The sequence below is a fragment of the Prionailurus viverrinus genome, chromosome B2 (genome assembly GCF_022837055.1).
Source record: "Prionailurus viverrinus isolate Anna chromosome B2, UM_Priviv_1.0, whole genome shotgun sequence".
In the NCBI taxonomy this organism is placed as follows: Eukaryota; Metazoa; Chordata; class Mammalia; order Carnivora; family Felidae; genus Prionailurus; species Prionailurus viverrinus.
Window position 1 is genome coordinate 5,213,311 of NC_062565.1, and position 16,823 is coordinate 5,230,133.

The 16,823-nt window shown below is 45.4% G+C and overlaps 1 protein-coding gene across 1 annotated transcript in view; it reads left to right on the forward strand.

Annotated features, from left to right (window-relative positions):
• Positions 1-11,061: 11,061 nt before the first annotated feature.
• The window catches only part of DCDC2 (doublecortin domain containing 2), a 166,705-nt gene continuing 160,943 nt past the window's right edge, over positions 11,062-16,823 (forward strand). The window contains exons 1-2 of the mRNA XM_047859342.1: positions 11,062-11,209; positions 11,960-12,351. Coding sequence (XP_047715298.1) covers positions 12,059-12,351 — 293 coding nt within the window. The 5' untranslated portion in view covers positions 11,062-11,209; positions 11,960-12,058. The remainder of the gene's footprint in view (positions 11,210-11,959; positions 12,352-16,823) is intronic.

Genomic DNA, 16,823 nt, shown 5'->3' on the forward strand with positions numbered 1-16,823 from the left:
TACCCTGAAGAGATGGGAGAGGAAATGGAAGGAATCCTCATGAGGAAAAGAAAATGAGCAAAGACAATCTGGAGGAATGAGCCCAGGAAGAATCCAGAAGGCAAATAGTCCTCTCTCCCCATACTCAAAAGACATCACTGCAGAGATGGCTAAGCCCCGTCAGGGAGGGCCCTGAAAGCCAGGAACGATCAGTGAGGCTGCCTGAGAGGAGGCCCAGCCGGTGCTGACCACTGTCCCCTCTGACCCTCGTAGGGGCACAAGAGCCCTGAGTCCCTTACTCCTCTTGGGGAATCCGGGTTTTATGCTCCTGCTCTATCAGAATGTCCTCCAGGGATTGGAGAAATTTCCACTCTTCGTCTTCCAGAGCTTAGATATGCAGAGTCTGGAATTCCCTAAAAGCAAGGGAGGAGGGCTTCCTGCTGGCTTTTCCTTGCTGTGATTCTGCACCTAGGCTGGGATTTCCCTGAAGTTCCCCTCCCTGTGGAATGAGGTTAGAAACCCTGAAAACCATATGCCCAGAGGCCCCATGAGAGCGTGCAGTAGGTTGGAAATATGGCTGTGCCCCAAGAGGGATCTGGTGGAGGGTCCCCACAGCTGAGGGCCCTGTGAGTCGCGGTCTCCCATTTGGGGTGCCGCTCAAGGTGGATTCCAGCATCCTACCTGGGTGAGTGGAACAAGCCAACCAGGGATGGGTTCTGTGTAAAATCCCACTTCTTCCATCTTTAGGGGTGAGGGAAGCTCTCAGATTATGGCATATAATATATAAGATATAACATGTACACTGCTGTTTTCTTTGTATGGAATGCTTACATGCCAGGTTTTTGCACAGCTGAGTATCTCTTGTCATTTAGCCGAGCTGAATGTTCACCTCATCAGAAAGACCTTCCTCAGGGGCACCTGGGCTGCTCAGTCAGTTAAGTGTCTGGCTCTTGATTTCTGCTCAGGTCATGATCTCATGGTTCGTGAGTTTGAGCCCCAAGTCAGGCTCTACACTGACCATGCGGAGGCTGCTTGGGATTCTCTGTCTCTCTCTCTCTCTCTCTGCCCCTTCCTCACTCACATGCGCACTCTCTCTCAAAATAAATAAATAAACTTAAAAAAAAAAAAGATCTTCAGTGGCTGCACGAGTTTGCGTTCCCATCACCAGGTTTAAGGGGTTCCCCTTTCTCCACATCTTTGCCAACCACTGCTATTTCCTGTGTTCTTAAGTTTAGCCATTGTGACAGGTGTGAGGTGGTATCTCATTGTAGTTTTGATTTGTATTTCCCTGATGATGAGTGATGGTGAGCATCTTTTCATGTATCTGTTAGCCATCTGGATGTCTTCTTTAAAAAAAACGCCTATGCATGTCTTCTATCCATTTTTTAACTGGATTATTTGGTTTTTTGGAGGGGTGTTGAGTTTTACACATTCTTTATGAACTGGTATAGCCACTCTGGAAAGCAGTATGGAAATCCCTCAAAAAGTTAAAAATGGTGGCTCAGTCGGTTGAGCATCCAGATCTTGATTTTGGCTCAGGTCGTGATCCCAGGATTGTGGGATCGAGCCCCATTCAGACTCTGCACTGAGTAAGCCTGCTTAAGATTCTCTCTCTCTGTCCCTCTGCCCCCCTTCCCTGCTCACGCTCTCTAAAAAACAAAAACCAAAACAAAACAAAAAACACAAGTAGATGGGGACTAAGGAGTGAGTACCAGATGATGTATGGAATCCAAAAAAATCCAACTGTACACATGAAACTAATATTACACTACATGTTAACTAACTGGAATTTAAATAAAAAGAAAGAAAGGAAGGCCTTCCTTAATCCACGTAAAGTATCCCGTAGTCACTGTCTGTCACAACCCTTTTCCTGTTCATAGCACTTGCCATGCCATTCTCTAAAATGTCCAGAAGGGTGACACATTGTCTATTTTGTCACTGCTCCAAGTGCTTAGAACAGTGCTTGCCAAATAGTTGAGCAAATGAATGTTATATGTGTGTGTGTGCAAAAGGAGAGACACAGAAAGGGGGAGGAGGAGAGAGAAGGGAAGGGAGGGAAGGAGAGAAGTGGGGGTGGCAGGAAGGCGTCCTAGCTCAGGTCTCAGCTATGTCCACTACAGGGATTCACATGCATCTGAACACGTCTGCTAGACTGTCAGGTGGACCTGCTAGGAATGTGTTCTTATGAGAAACTGAGGCATCACCAGAGAAAAACACACACCGTAGAGTAAAGGTGGGAAGGGAAGTAAATTTGGTCCCAATAACAAAGGCTGGAACACGGGGCATGGGACAGTGTGAGGATTAGCATTTCACTTGTCAGCTTCCAATTCCCATGTAAATTCAAATGTGGTATCCCCACTCGTCAGCTGATGGTGTTGTTTTCACTTTGAGGCTGTTATAAACGCTGTTTCTGTGAACATTTGTATACACATTTTTGTGCCAACATATGTTTTCAATTCTCTTCGGTATATGCCTAGAAATGAAATTGCTGGGTCATATGGTACACTATGTCTAACTTTTGAGTAACTGCCAGACTCTTTTCCAAAGAGGCTACACCATTTTGCATTCCCCCCAGAAATGTATGAGTGTTCTAACTCCTCCACATACTCATTAACACTCATTTTCTTTAAAATTTTTTTTAACATTTATTTATTTTTGAGACAGAGAGAGAGAAAGCACGAACAGGGGAAGGTCAGAAAGAGGGAGACACAGAATCGGAAACAGGCTCCAGACTCTGAGCTGTCAGCACAGAGCCCGACGCGGGGTTTGAACCCACGGACCGTGAGATCATGACCTGAGCCAAAGTCGGATGCTTAACCGACTGAGCCACCCAGGTGCCCCCCAACACTCATTTTTATGTGCTTTAAATTCTCACAACCATCCTCGTGGGTGTGAAAGTTCTTATAATACTTAAACTTTTGCCGCCACTCCCCTCTCTATTTATATGCAATTATTTTCCAGTATGTTAGTTCAAATTGTGTCGTAAACACCATACATCAGACATTGTTCTTACTGTGTTATGTAATTGTTAAAAATGTTGACCACATAGTTAATGATGTCTTTGTCTTTGTTCATCAGTCCTACTTGCCTTTTGGACTTTTATTCAAGATCATTTCTTTTATGCTTGAGTTAAGTTCTTTGAAATTTTCTTCAGAGAATTCCTACTGGTGGAAAATGCTCTTAATTTGCACTCATTCTTGAGAAAGATAATTTTGCTGGGGGAGAAATCTCATATTTAGAATTATTTCCTCAACACATTGAAGATCTTAGTTCACCGTCTTCTTATTTCTATTGTTGCTTTTGAGAAGTCAGCCATTAATGTGTTTCATTTGTGGTAATTTGTATTTTTCCACAAACCGCTTTTAAGATCATATTTTGTATATTTTCTATGGCAGAATCACTTCAATGTACCTAGATGGTGATTCTTTGAATTTATCCTACCTGGGACTCATTTGACTTCCTGAATATGAGGATTTATATCTTTCAGCCATTCTGGAAAACATTTCAAATAATGCCTCTGTTCCATTGTATCTATTTCTCCTTCTGGAACTTTGATCAGACATGGCAAATAGTCTCAATTTGGCCTTTGACTGGGACGCCTGGATGGCTCAGTCAGTTAGGGGTCTAACTCTTGATTTCGGCTCAGGTCATGATCTCGGGGTTCAAGTCCCGAGTCAGGCTCTGCACTGGTGTGGAGCCTGCTTGGAATTTTCTCTCCCTTTCTCTCTGCACCCCCCCCCCCCTTTCTCTCAAAATAAATAAATTTTAAAAAATTGAAAAAGAACATGAGTCTCAGGTCACCAGGGCATGGGCAGGTGTTCTTAGGGTTGAAGCTGATTTCAGTGCTTGATTACCTCCGCAGCTTTCTGTTTTCACTCAGCTTTTGGCTTTTCTGAATGATTTTCATTCTTGCTAAATTGGCAATGCATTTCGAAAGCCTTAAATATTTTTAAATCCAGCATTTTGTAATTGTTTTACAAGGAGAGTGATTCAGGATATTTAGCTCATGTTGGAAATGGGATTCTATAAATATCCTTTTTAAGGGATCCATAAAGGCAGAAATCATCTATGAACAAATACATTTCACATTAGCACCTAACACAACATTGGGTTTATCATAGTAGCTGTTCGGCTCTCCTCAAGATACCTTGGTTCTTTCTTATGTCTGCATCACCCTTAACTCTTAGATTAATTCAGGTAACAGGTATTTATTAAATACCTGCCTTTACCATGATGCTAAATGCCAGAAGATTCCGGCAAGATAATATTTCCTTCTGCAGTTCAGAGAAAATAGAAACCCTCTGTGTGAATTCTCTCAACTTCTCTCTGCCTCTAAACTTGCCATTTTACCATGGGGCTTGCAGATCATACCCTAATGAACTGAAGCTTTTCACTGATATTAAATCTCTTGCCATGAAATTGTATGTTTTTCAGAAGAAGAAAATAGTAACTTAGAAAAATGTGACATTTGGTTTATATAGAATTAAAATTTTTTAATGTTTATTTATTTTTTAAGAGACAGAGAGACAGAGTGTGAGTGGGGAAGGGGCAGAGGGAGATACAGAATCCGAAGCAGGCTCCAGGCTCTGAGCTGTCAGCGCAGAGCCTGATGCGAGGCTCGAACCCACCAGCCATGAGATCATGACCTGAGCTGAGGTTGGATGCTTAACCTACTGAGCCACCCAGGTGCCCCTGGTTTATGTAGAATTTAAAGACAAATTGCTATAGGTTTCTGTGGGTTTGCATTATGACAGGAAGCTACATAAAAAATGAAGGTTCAAGTTTATTGTTTCAGGAGATTGTGATTACTCATCTTATACTCTAAATGGCACCAAATCAACTAAAGTAGGAAATGATTACTTTTTATTACTCATAACTCCTTAAATACATAGTGATGTATAGAGCAAGCATTCTTACTAAGCTCTAAACCTCGGTAGGGCGAGGGGGTAAATGAAAAGGGGAAGGCTTAGGGCATGTTAAGTAGAATCTACATGATTTGGCTGTGAATAGGAGGTAAGGACAGTCCTTCTTACACTTTTGGGTACTTTAGATACAGCCACCTGGGGTAGGCAACTCAGTACACAGACATGAAGAAGAGTTTGGTCATTACTGACATCAGCTGAGTTAATGGGACAAGAGGAATGCATGGCTTATCAGAAGCAGCCACCGTTATTCAAATGCATGTCCAAGAAACAGTCTCAAGAAGCTGAAGGTGTTCGTTCTGAGATTGAGATGAGAACACCAGTTGTAACGGTGAGGACGTTCTTCAAAGGAAAACTAGCAGAATATGTTCCACATGTCATAAATATCTCTATTGCCTTGACAGACTGTCAAAACTCAGTGGTGGGTAAGAGTCTGGCATCCTGTGCAGGTGCATTCCTCCCCATCTGGCTGTGTCCATCTGTCCTTCCTTTCTCCCTTTCTCCCTTTCTCCCTCCCTTCCTTCCTTCCTTCCTTCCTTCCTTCCTTCCTTCCTTCCTTTCTCCCTATATTTAATTTTAAGTGAGCAAAGGTCTTTGTACCATTGGACAAAGAGGAAATTCAGTTCTTTACTAGAATGGCACTACCAACTCACTTAAAATTTTTTAAGTGTTTATTTCTGAGAGAGAGGAGAAACAGAGTATGAGTGGGGGAGGGGCAGAGCGAGAGGGAGACAAAGAATCCCAAGCAGGCTCCAGACTCTGAGTTGTTAGTACAGAGCCAAGGTGGTGCTTGAACTCACAAACCTCAAGATCATCACCTGAGCCAAAGTTGGATGCCCAACTGACTGAGCCATCCAGGCACCACAAACTTACTTTTGCATCATAATAATCAAGGCACTACCCCTCAAGACACAGGACAAAAAGAAAAGAATGCAGAGAGTAATACATACTTGCTTCTCTTGAACGTGAGCAGCAGAAGCAGGACTTTCTTACAATGCTCTTGAAAATACTTATGCAAAAAGATGTTTAGGAATCCAGGGACCTGACACATCAGCTTTCAAACACTCCTCAAGTTGTTTCATCTTCTCAGATGGATAAGGAAAAATGCTCACTGTTCCAAACTACTCCTCATTGAGTGAGGGGTGTGGTGGAGGAGGGGAGGTGCTCGCAGCCTCACTTCTCAGGTGGAGACTCTGAAGCTGAGACCCGGACATAGCGGTCACGCCGCGGTGACGCCAAGCTGAGGCTGCGTGGGTAGTGACGGGCCTGAATGTGTCAGATCTGTTTACTTTCCCAAGGTCCTATGTAGACTCCTCTCGCTAAGGGATGCCCAGCACACTGCATGCATGCAGAACACTTTTGCTAAGGTAATAAAAGCTGGAAGAGAGGCAGGTACGGTGGTTCGTGGGTGGCTCCCTCCACCTGCAGGTTTTCAGAGACCCTCACCTCAGGCACGATGTTTCTGGTGCCAGTTTGCCAGGCTCAGGAACATGCTCTTCACCCGATTCTGTACACGGGGGCTGTCCGAAGATGGTGATTTCCATCAAGTCCCCAGAGTTAACTATGTCCACCGTCAGCAGGACTTGGCTCATCCACTCCATTTCTGGAACTACGGCTCGGTCGGGGCTTAAGCAGCAGAAGAGAGACTTTGAGGGGAAACATACATGGTGGGAGGTCAGCGGGAGCTAGACGTGAAGGGAATGTTGGCCGGGACAGAGAAAAGCTGGAAGGTGGGCATCTTGGCGTCAAATGTGGACTGCAAATCCGGCAGAGAGTGCACAGGGTTGCTCTGCGGGGTCCCTCTCGGACTGGAGGGTTACAGCACCAGCACACGTAGGGTGTTAAGGTGGAAGATGGAGTCAGCCAGCCACGTCTCGACGGAAAACACAGTTCCTGCACAGGAAACCATCAGAGCCGGGTACAAACCCCGGCGGTGAACGTGGTAACCTCAGAGCCTGCCGGGGACTGGAAGGGAGTCCACTGGTCCCCCTGGGCCTCGGCAGCAGCTACGTCATCTACTGTGCTAGGTCCAGGAGCTCAAGAAGAGCAAGGGCCAGGGAGCCCCGGCAGAGCTCCGGGAGGCACGAAGCCTGTGCCCCTTGTAAGTTTCCTGGCTGGCCCCGCCTCTTCCTGCGACTCCACGTGGGGGTTCCGGGTGGGTCCACCCACTTGACACCGGATGCTCTTGCCTGGTGGCTCTGAGGGGCCGGACCTCCTGCCCGGATCCGGAAGTGGCATTTAACTCAGGCATCAACCCGAGTCAGACGCTTAAAAAATGGTGCCCCAGCTTAATTTATAAACTGAAAATTATTTAGTACTTACTATTATATATATATATATATATTACATATATATCAGCCTCTGTGCTAGGCACTGGGGATATATGGATGGATAAAATGGACACAAGTCTTTTCCTTCAGGGTATTTATAGGTCTACACATATAATTATAGAAAGACTAAACATCTAATTATACAAAGACAAAAATTAAACATGTAATTATACAAAGGTTTATCATTACAATCAGTAAGAACTGTGGAGGAAAATATAAAATATGTGCAGAGCTATTCTGATCTGGGAACTGAGGTAGTAAATCTTTCCTGGGGAAATAACATTTAATTGGGACTTGGTTGCAAGGAGCCAAAAAGGCAGTGGGGGATAATGAGCTGTAAAGTATGTGCAAAGGAATATTCAAGGACGTGGAAGGATAAGTCTTGACTTTGGGAAGCTGCAGGGAGAATCGAGCGAGAAGAGAAAGGGATTCAAGCATTATAAGCCAGCAAAGCCAGGCTGTTGTGATCACTGTTGGTGATATTGGATATTATCGTACAAAAAATGGGGGACATCCAATAAGTTTTCAGCTGCAAAGTGACATGATTAGATGTGTGTTTTCCAACAGTCTTCCAGGCTCTTCTGTGGAGAATGGATAGTAGGGAAACACAGGTGGAGACAAGGTGACATTTTAGGTGATGACGGTGCCCTGAATTCAGAAAGTGGAAATGGATTTGGAGATGTACGAATGGATTTACTCATCAAGAAATATTTGAGAGGGAGAATGGATAGAACTTGGTGACTAAAGAAACATTATGTAATTTTTTTAAATGTTTATTTATTTTTGAGAGAGAGAGGGAGAGAGAGAGGGAGGGGCAGAGAGAGAGGGAGACACAGATTCTGAAGCAGGCTCCAGGCCCTGAGCTGTCAGCATAGATCCCGACCTGGGGCTTGAACTCACAGACCTCGAGATCATGACCTGAGCTGAAGTTGGATACTTAACCGACTGAGACACCCACGTACCCCTGAAGAACCCTTATAAAACTCGGGATGCAGTGTGGTCTGGTTTCAGCACAGTATTACATTGAAATAATAATTTATTATTTTTTAAATTTTATTTAAAAATGTTTTAATGTTTATTTTTGAGAGAGAGAGACACACACACAGAGTGTGAATGGGGGAAGGGCAGAGAGAGAGGGAGACACAGAATCTGAGGCAGGCTCCAGGCTCTGAGCTGTCAGCACAGAGCCCGATGTGGGGCTCAAACCCACGAACCATGAGATCATGACCTCAGTCAAAGTCGGACACTAAGTTTACTGAGCGACCCAGGCTCCCCCTTAAATTTTTATTTTAGAGTGAGAGAGAGCATGTGCACCTATCTGTGTGCACATGAGTGGAGGAGGGGCAGAGAGAGAAACAGAGGGAGAGAGACAGGGAGAGAGAGAGAATCCCAAGCAGGTTCCACAGTCGGTGAGGAACTGGACCTGGGGCTCAATCCCATGACTGTGGGATTATGACCTGAGCCAAAATCAAGAATCAGACACTCAACCAACTGAGCCAACCAGGCGCCCCTACCTTGAAATAATTATTATTTCCACAGAAAGACAGAATCAGAAGCATTTCAGAAATTTATTCAGGCTCTTGAAGAAACGCCAAATACCTTTATGGCAATATTTTTGATGCACAGTAAAACTTCTTTGAGAATCTCTTGCCATCTCTCACTCCCGATATCTTTCTCACACTTAGGAAGAAGCATAGAAACAAAACTCTCCTGTGTGTGACCGCTCGAGCATTCCCCAGCATCCACCTGAAGTGGCTCCTCATTCCACCTCAGCCCTTCGTGATCAGGGTTTCTGTAACCTTTGTGGCTTCTGAAATCCTCCCTTGGCTCAGTTTTGGGTTTCTGCATAAGAGAGGACAGCTCCCAAACAAATTCAACAAACAGAAGGAGCAGAGAGACTGAATAGGTGGCTATGTTGTTGTGTCTCTGCAGTTAAATGTGTTCTGTGAGGAAGAGAAATGTGCATGTTCAGATGGGTAGATGAGGGTCCATTTATGGAGACAGAGAATATAGGAAAAGAGGTGGTGTTGGTGAAAACATGCGATCATGTCAACGTGTTGAGTCTAGACTGCCTTTTGCTAGCATAGGGTAGCTGTTCAGGAACATGGCTGCTGAGAGCTGCCTTCTACTGCCTTGTGAGAGGCAGTTGTTAAATTTTCAAAAATCTCAAACATAGCCACTAAAACAATTAAATTGTAGAAATGTACAGTTAAATAAGTTATATTAAAAACAAAGGTAATAGACGCTCAAAATTCATCACCACCTAGATTTTACTATTTTATCTGTGAAGTTCCATGTCTACTGTAATGATATGGTGGAAATACCAAATAATGGCATGCAACCGTGCATCTCTTGCCTTCAGTGACCACAAATTGGTAGCTGGAAACCAGCCACATTTGCAGTATTTTAACCACAAAAATTGGCAAAAGCTATGAATCAAGGCCTTCCCCTCCCCAATAGCCAGTAATTAGATACTAAGTGGTCCAAAGGTTGCTCGGTTTACTGCCTTCCATCCCTCAAAACAGGTATTCTGTCTTACTTCTCACTTGGTAGCATATTTGCACAGATATTTTCCCTGCTCATTCCTGCAACCTGTACATTGTTTATAACTGGTTCAAAGAATTCCTTTCTCTTTTTTTCCTCTGCATTATTCCCTTGTCTTTGGTCTTCTTTTGAAAACTGTTAAGTTTCAGGGCGCCTGGGTGGCTCAGTTGGTTGAACCTCTGATTCTTGATTTTCGCTCAGGTCATGATCCCAGGGTCATGGGATCCAGTCCCCCAACAAGCTCCTCGCTGAGTACGGAGCCTGTTTGGGATTCTCTCTCTCACCCTCTGCCTCTCCCCTGCTCACACTCTCTTTCTTCCTAAAAAAAAAAAAAAAAAAAAAAATAAATTAAAAAAGAAAACCTGTTTACTTCCAAGGAATTAATGTATTAGGAAACTTTAATAAAAATGTTTCTGCTCCCCAGACTGCAATGTTTTACACGTTCACTTTTTAGATTACTATGACACGGTGGTCAAAGTAGTTCTGGAATCCCAGAGAACCAGGTTTGAATTTTTGTGTGTGACCTGAGGTAAGCTTCTTTGGTATCTCTACCTCTCGGTTTCCTCATCTGAGCAAAGAATAATACTTACCTCTGAAGGCTATTGTGAACATCAGGCAGTTTACTTAAAGTCCCTAACACAATGCCTGCTACATGCAAAAACATTCAATTAATGGTAGTTATTATCAGTATTACTTTTACTCGTATTTGATGCAAGAGCAACAGCGGGTGATGAAATTTGCACATGACAGGTAGCAGCAAGGTCTTAGGAGAAATAAAGGGAATCCAGGCAGGAATGAGCTGAAAGAGTTCAACTTTTTAAAGAGAATTTTCTTGGTCCCACAAGACATATGTCCCAGAGTGCACTGGACAACACCTCTTTCCTAGAATTCTTAAAGCTCCCCTCCCCTGTCGCACCCAGGCACTGATGCAAGGATGTGGGGTCTGGGGCACACACAGCTGTTTAGCCATTTAGCCTTCTAAAGTAGGCGGTGGTAGGCGCGCAAAACATCTCAGGTTGTCCTCTTTACCGCCTTATCGCCAGCTTCCAGCATAGCGCCTGGCACACAGTAGGCGTCCATTCGGAGAATGACCGCCCGATAACCCAGACTTTCCCTCCACCCCCGCCCCCAACCCTCACTTCTCCACTCTCTTCCCGGAGCCTGCGGGCAAAGCCCAAGGGGCTCGGGCGCGCGCTTGGACTCGTTCGCGGACTCGGCTCCGCGCGTGGCTGCAGTTGCTATGGAAACGGCGAGAAGTAACAAGTCCATCCCCCCCGGGGCGAGGGAGGCCCGCAGAGACAACGGCAGCGGAGGAACAGCGGGAGTGCCGCGCCACCGCGGAGTTGAGGGCTGTGCGGGCGGAGCCGCCGCGCTGCGCCGCCGCCGGGCCCGCCCGAGCCGCTCCTCCCCCAGCCGGCCCTCCAGTGTCGCCAGGTACCCCAGCGGCGGGCGGCCCCACCCCACCCACCGCCTCCCGTCCTGGGACTCGGTTGCGCGCCGCTGCCCGCAGTGTTCAAACGGTGCCCACGGGACCTTGGCCGGCGGCGGCGCGGAGGGTCGCGGGAGGGGGCTAGGGGTCCCGGAAGCTCGAGCCTCCCCCCATAGCCCTCAAGTCTTCTCTCTCTCTCTATCTCTCTCTATCTCTCTCTCTCTCTCTCTCTCTCTCTCTCTCTCTCTCTCTCTCTCTCTCTCTCAGTGCACGTTAGGCTATTACTTTTCAGCAAATAAGAATCTGGGCAATTCCAGGCAGAACTTAATTGCTTTCATTTGGGGGAGCAAGCAGGAGACAGAAGTGAGGAAGCAAGGCGAGAAAAGCCTTTTGGAAAGAGTAACACGAATATGATATTAGAAATGGAGCTTGGGCATCTTTCTAATCCGTGTGTGCGTGTGAGCGCGCGTGCCCACCTCTCCTTCCGGCGCCCTCTCCGCTTGCCTGCGTAAAGCCCCTCGCGCGCTCCTGTCCCGCGGCGGCTGCATCTGGGCTCGGCCGGTGGCCTGCGAAGCAGGTGTGGTGCGTGCACGGCGAGCGCTGATTGGCTGTCCAGACTTTGGTGAAACACCTGGACGTGGCCCGCGAGTCCGCAGCCCGCAGGGTCTCGGCTGGGTGCACGCCAGGCGCCCTGCAGCTGCTCCTTTTTTTTTTTTTTTTTTTTTTTTAACCGCGGGCTTGTCTGTTTCGCGTAGGTTTCAGGAAGCGACCCCCACGGGGTGCGTGCTGTGAGGCCGCCGGGCAGCAGAGGCGCCTCCCCCGAGGAGCCAGCCGGGCGGCGTCCCGCGGGGAAGATGAGCGGCACCGGCGCCAGGTCCAGCCACCTGTCCCAGCCGGTCGTGAAGAGCGTGCTGGTGTACCGCAACGGGGACCCCTTCTTCGCCGGCCGCCGCGTCGTCATCCATGAGAAGAAGGTGTCCAGCTTCGACGTCTTTCTGAAGGAGGTGACGGGCGGCGTTCAGGCGCCCTTTGGAGCCGTCAGGAACATCTACACCCCGCGCACCGGGCACCGCATCCGGAAGCTAGACCAGATCCAGAGCGGGGGCAACTACGTGGCCGGAGGCCAGGAAGCCTTCAAGAAACTCAAGTGAGTCTGTCTGTCCCCACCGTCGCCCACCACTGTATGTTGCGTGAAAGTGTGGGGTTGGCTTGGGGGAAGCAGTGAGCCCCGCCTCGCCCACCCTCGGCGCGTCCAGGGACTGTGACTGCGCGGAGCCCCTGCTGCAGGTGGGGTGGGGGGTTGAAAGTGTGACTGGAGAAGGAATTTCACTTGGGCAGCAGGAGGAACAGGAATCTTAGAAAAGTATTCAGTGACCAGACTGGTAATTTAGCACTTTCCGTTCTGTTTATCCTTTCCTCTTTTTTCCTTTTTCTTGGAACCTGCCCTTTTGAGTTTAAAGATTTCTAGAGATTATTTAGAAGTATTGGATAGTGTGTCACCAGAGGAGAAAATTGTTTTCTGCATTTCACCCCCCTACTGTTTAAGTTCTTCCAGACTTGCATTCCGAGTAGAGCTGACCACGCCCCCACGGTTGTGACCCTCTCCAGCCCGCACAGCCTGCACGTTTATGCTATTAGCCTTATGTTTGGAAAAGCTTATTGGCTTACTGTGTTTGTCTACGGGTCTGTCTCTAGGTACTTGAGGGCTAAAACCTTCAAGCACGGGGGTCAGTGTTGGTGCTTATTCCCAGGTCCTGGCAGAGAGGTCGCTCATAGTAGGTGTTCAGTGAGTGAGCAAACTGCTTAGGTCTGTGAAGAGAAGGATGATAAGCAAGATGTGACTGCTTGCCTTTAAGAGTTTATGATCTAACAGGAGAGAGACTACATGCACTCAGGAGTAACTGCGCTTAGAAAAAAAATAAAGTCCTGTGGAAGTTCACAGTTGAGGGAGATTATTCCTGGTGGGGGTGGGTATTGCAGGGCAGGTAGATTTTTAATAGTGCATAGTTTTTTGTTTTGTTTTTACTGTGTTAATTGAAATATATTTCACATAGCATAAAGTTCACCTATTTTAATGTTAGGTTCATGGAGTTTTGCAATATCACTACAGGCTAATATTAAAACATTTCCATCAGTCCAAAATGAAACCCCATCCCAATTTCCCTTTCTCCCCATCCTCTTGATGAGGGAACTTCAGGCAAGCTGAGGGCAAAGGACAGACTAACAGTCCTGCCCCTTCCTCCCCCACCCCCAGGTGGAATATGTGTGATATTCCTCAGACACTCCTGGCTACTCAAGAACAAAGGAAAGGGGTTTAAGTGTTTGCCTTGGTGGTGGAGGAAAGTAAGGCAAATGAGAAATTAAATTCCCTTACTGCCTACAGCCCATTGACAAGTCCTTGAAACTAACAGAGTAACCTCCTTCTAGGAGCTCAGCTGCCTGGATGATGACACTTTGCTGGGGGCAATAGGGAATCTTGGCTTAACAGTATCCTGACCACCCCTCCCCCCAGCCCCCCAGGATCCTGTAAGTCTACTTTAACATATAAAAATTCCTTTGGAAACGTCCTTTATCTCAACTCTGCCATAAAATATATGCTGACAATCATACTTCAAGCTTATGGCCCCTCATATACATCTGAAGGGCCTCATGACTTGAGGTTTTACTAAACAGCAGTAAATGGCATTTTCCTAACAACCGCTAGACCCTCAAAGTTCTGGAAACCTTGCGTCCAAAATATCTTAGAGACTTACTCTATCCCTAACCCCCTCCCAACCTGAGGGCATATAATAATCGGTTACCCGTCACAACCCCAGTGCAACCCTTCCTGCCCACGGGTCCTGTCCCTGTGCTTTAATAAAATCACCTTTTGGCACCAAAGACATCTTCAGGAATTCTTTCTTGGCCGTCAGTTCCGACCCCCCCCCCCCCCCCATCAGCCCCAAACCCCATCCGTCTGGCATCTGCTTATCTATGCTCTGCCCTCTATGGATTTGTCTGTTCTGGATATTTCATATCAATGGAATCACACAATATGTGGCCCTTTGTGTTGCTGGCTTCTTTCACTTGGCCTGAATGTTTCCCAGACTCATGCATATTGTAGTGTGTATCACAACTTCATTCTTTTTATTGTTGAAGAACATTCCATGGTATGGCTGTGCCACATTTTGTTTCTCCATTAATCAGGTGATAGATATTTGGGCTATTATGAAGTGATGCTGCCAGAAAAAATCGTGTGCAAGTTTCCACTTTTCTTGTTTATATACCTAGGAGTGGGATTCCTGGATTGTGTGGAAACTTTATATTTCATAGCTTTTAATATATTTTAATTGAAATTGAGCTTGGGCCTCAGGATAGCAAAAACTATCTTCAGCGTAAAGTGTGTGCTTGTGAATTCTGGTTTTAACTGTATAGAAATATTTTCCCAAATAACACTAGTGTCGTCAAATACCATTTTTCTTTTCCTAAATTTGCTTAAACTGAGTTCTGAATGTTCTGCCTTTTCTTCTGCTGGACATTCTTTTTATGCGAGGTGAGGGATACATTTGGATTTCGTTTTCCCTTCTTGGAAACCTCCTTTACTCCTTTAGCACGCTTTGTCTAACTTCATAGAAAAGAACTAAGTGAAACGATGTTCAAGACACTTAGATCTTGAGTCTCAAAATCAGACCTGAGACTGAGCTGATCATTAGCTGTGTATCCTTGAGCCACAGGACTCAGCTGGTGCCTCTTCCTGATGCGGACGAGGAGTGTAAACCGTTCCTACCTCCCAGGGTTGTTAGAAAAGCGAATGGTGCGGATGTCAATGTGCTTTGTGAACACCAAAATGTCGTAGAAAATGCAAACCATCTGTACATCCAGTTCCTTCCATCACGTACTTTGTTGATTTTTCTTTTATTAAATAATTCCTGTAAAAAGCAATGTCATGGGAATGGAAGTATATTTCAGAATCTATTAACAGCTCAAAGTTGCAGACTCACTTTTGTAACTCCCTGTTTTTTTGGTTTACTTGGCCCTGCCCACTCAAAAGATAAAAAGAGGTCCAGTCAGAGTCATTATGTATAGGTAAGAGATCTGCATGGTTGTTTTTGCTTTTAGTTGACATACAAAAAAACTGAGTTTGTCATGACAGTTTCCATTGCAAGTTTTCCATGCTGACGGATGAATAGTGGATTCATTTCAGTTAAAGGAGTAGTATCTATGGTTATCATGATTAGAAGCCAAGAAGATTTTTTTTTTTTAATTTTTTTTCAACGTTTATTTATTTTTGGGACAGAGAGAGACAGAGCATGAACGGGGGAGGGGCAGAGAGAGAGGGAGACACAGAATCGGAAACTGGCTCCAGGCTCTGAGCCATCAGCCCAGAGCCCGACGCGGGGCTCGAACTCCCAGACCGCGAGATCGTGACCTGGCTGAAGTCGGACGCTTAACCGACTGCGCCACCCAGGCGCCCCCAAAGCCAAGAAGATTTAAGTAATGAATATATTTGAAGCCTAGCAGTTGCAAGTTTACCTAGCGGTTGAGGCAACTGGCAGAACAAAAGACAGGCCAGAAGATATTGAGGGTAATTTGTGTCATTTAGACCCTAAATGATGTTGGAGAATTTAGCATTGGTGGAAAAATAGTCCTCAAATGAAAATGATCATCTTCCTTCTTGAATTTCTTTTACTCAGATTTTTCCTAATATTGTTGAAACCATAATTAAACTCGAGGTAGTTATTAAACTTTTATTGTATAGCACAGGATTGTAAAGGTAGTTATTTTCCCCAAAGTTTTCCTATGCATTTTTGGAAGTTGACTCTGCTTCATTAATCTTGTGGATCCAGGATCGCTTTTCTTCACATGATAGTTAACATGTTTTGCTGTTATGTCAGAAAGCAGTCCCTCCCTGCCGATTTGCAAAAGAGCCATTTTATTGCTAAGCAAAGGGAGTTCTGCACTGTTCTATGTAAACACTATTCATGTAAGAAAAATGTAATTTCCAGTGGTATTGATTAACTGAAGCATCCTATCCCCAAATGGAAGCAAAATAATAAAACATAGCTATAATTAATCCTAATATAAACTTTTTTTTTGCAACTCAGCGATTACAGTAATTGAGGTATCTGTCTTTGTATTTATGGTTATAAATTAAATGCTAGATTTATACTTTTTTATACTGAAACATTTATTTAGCACCTGCTCTGTATGAATCACAGTGGGGACCAGATCACAGTGGTGGACTTAGGGCTTGACGTTGACCAAAGTATACAGTGTGTAGAATGATCACTAGTTAATATCTATAGCAAGTAGCAATGGAGCAATAGGGGTCTCCAGAGGTTAACTAGTCCAGCGATGTGCATTTTAGCCGAACCAATGCCTAAACCATCCTACATGGCTGAGCATTTCTGTATCATGAAGGTGCTTTCAAAGGGAAGAAGATTCCCCAGCCTTTCACAGATGGTCTAATGCCGTGCTATAGCAGTACTTTCTTTGTTTTGATCTAAAGGCTGTGTTTAATGGAACCATTAAGCACCATCACAGGCAAACCACTCTTTATGTCAAAATTGACATAAGAATTAGAAACACCACATATATAGTCAGGGGCCAAACATTGTTGGGGGAAAATGTCCCCCCTAA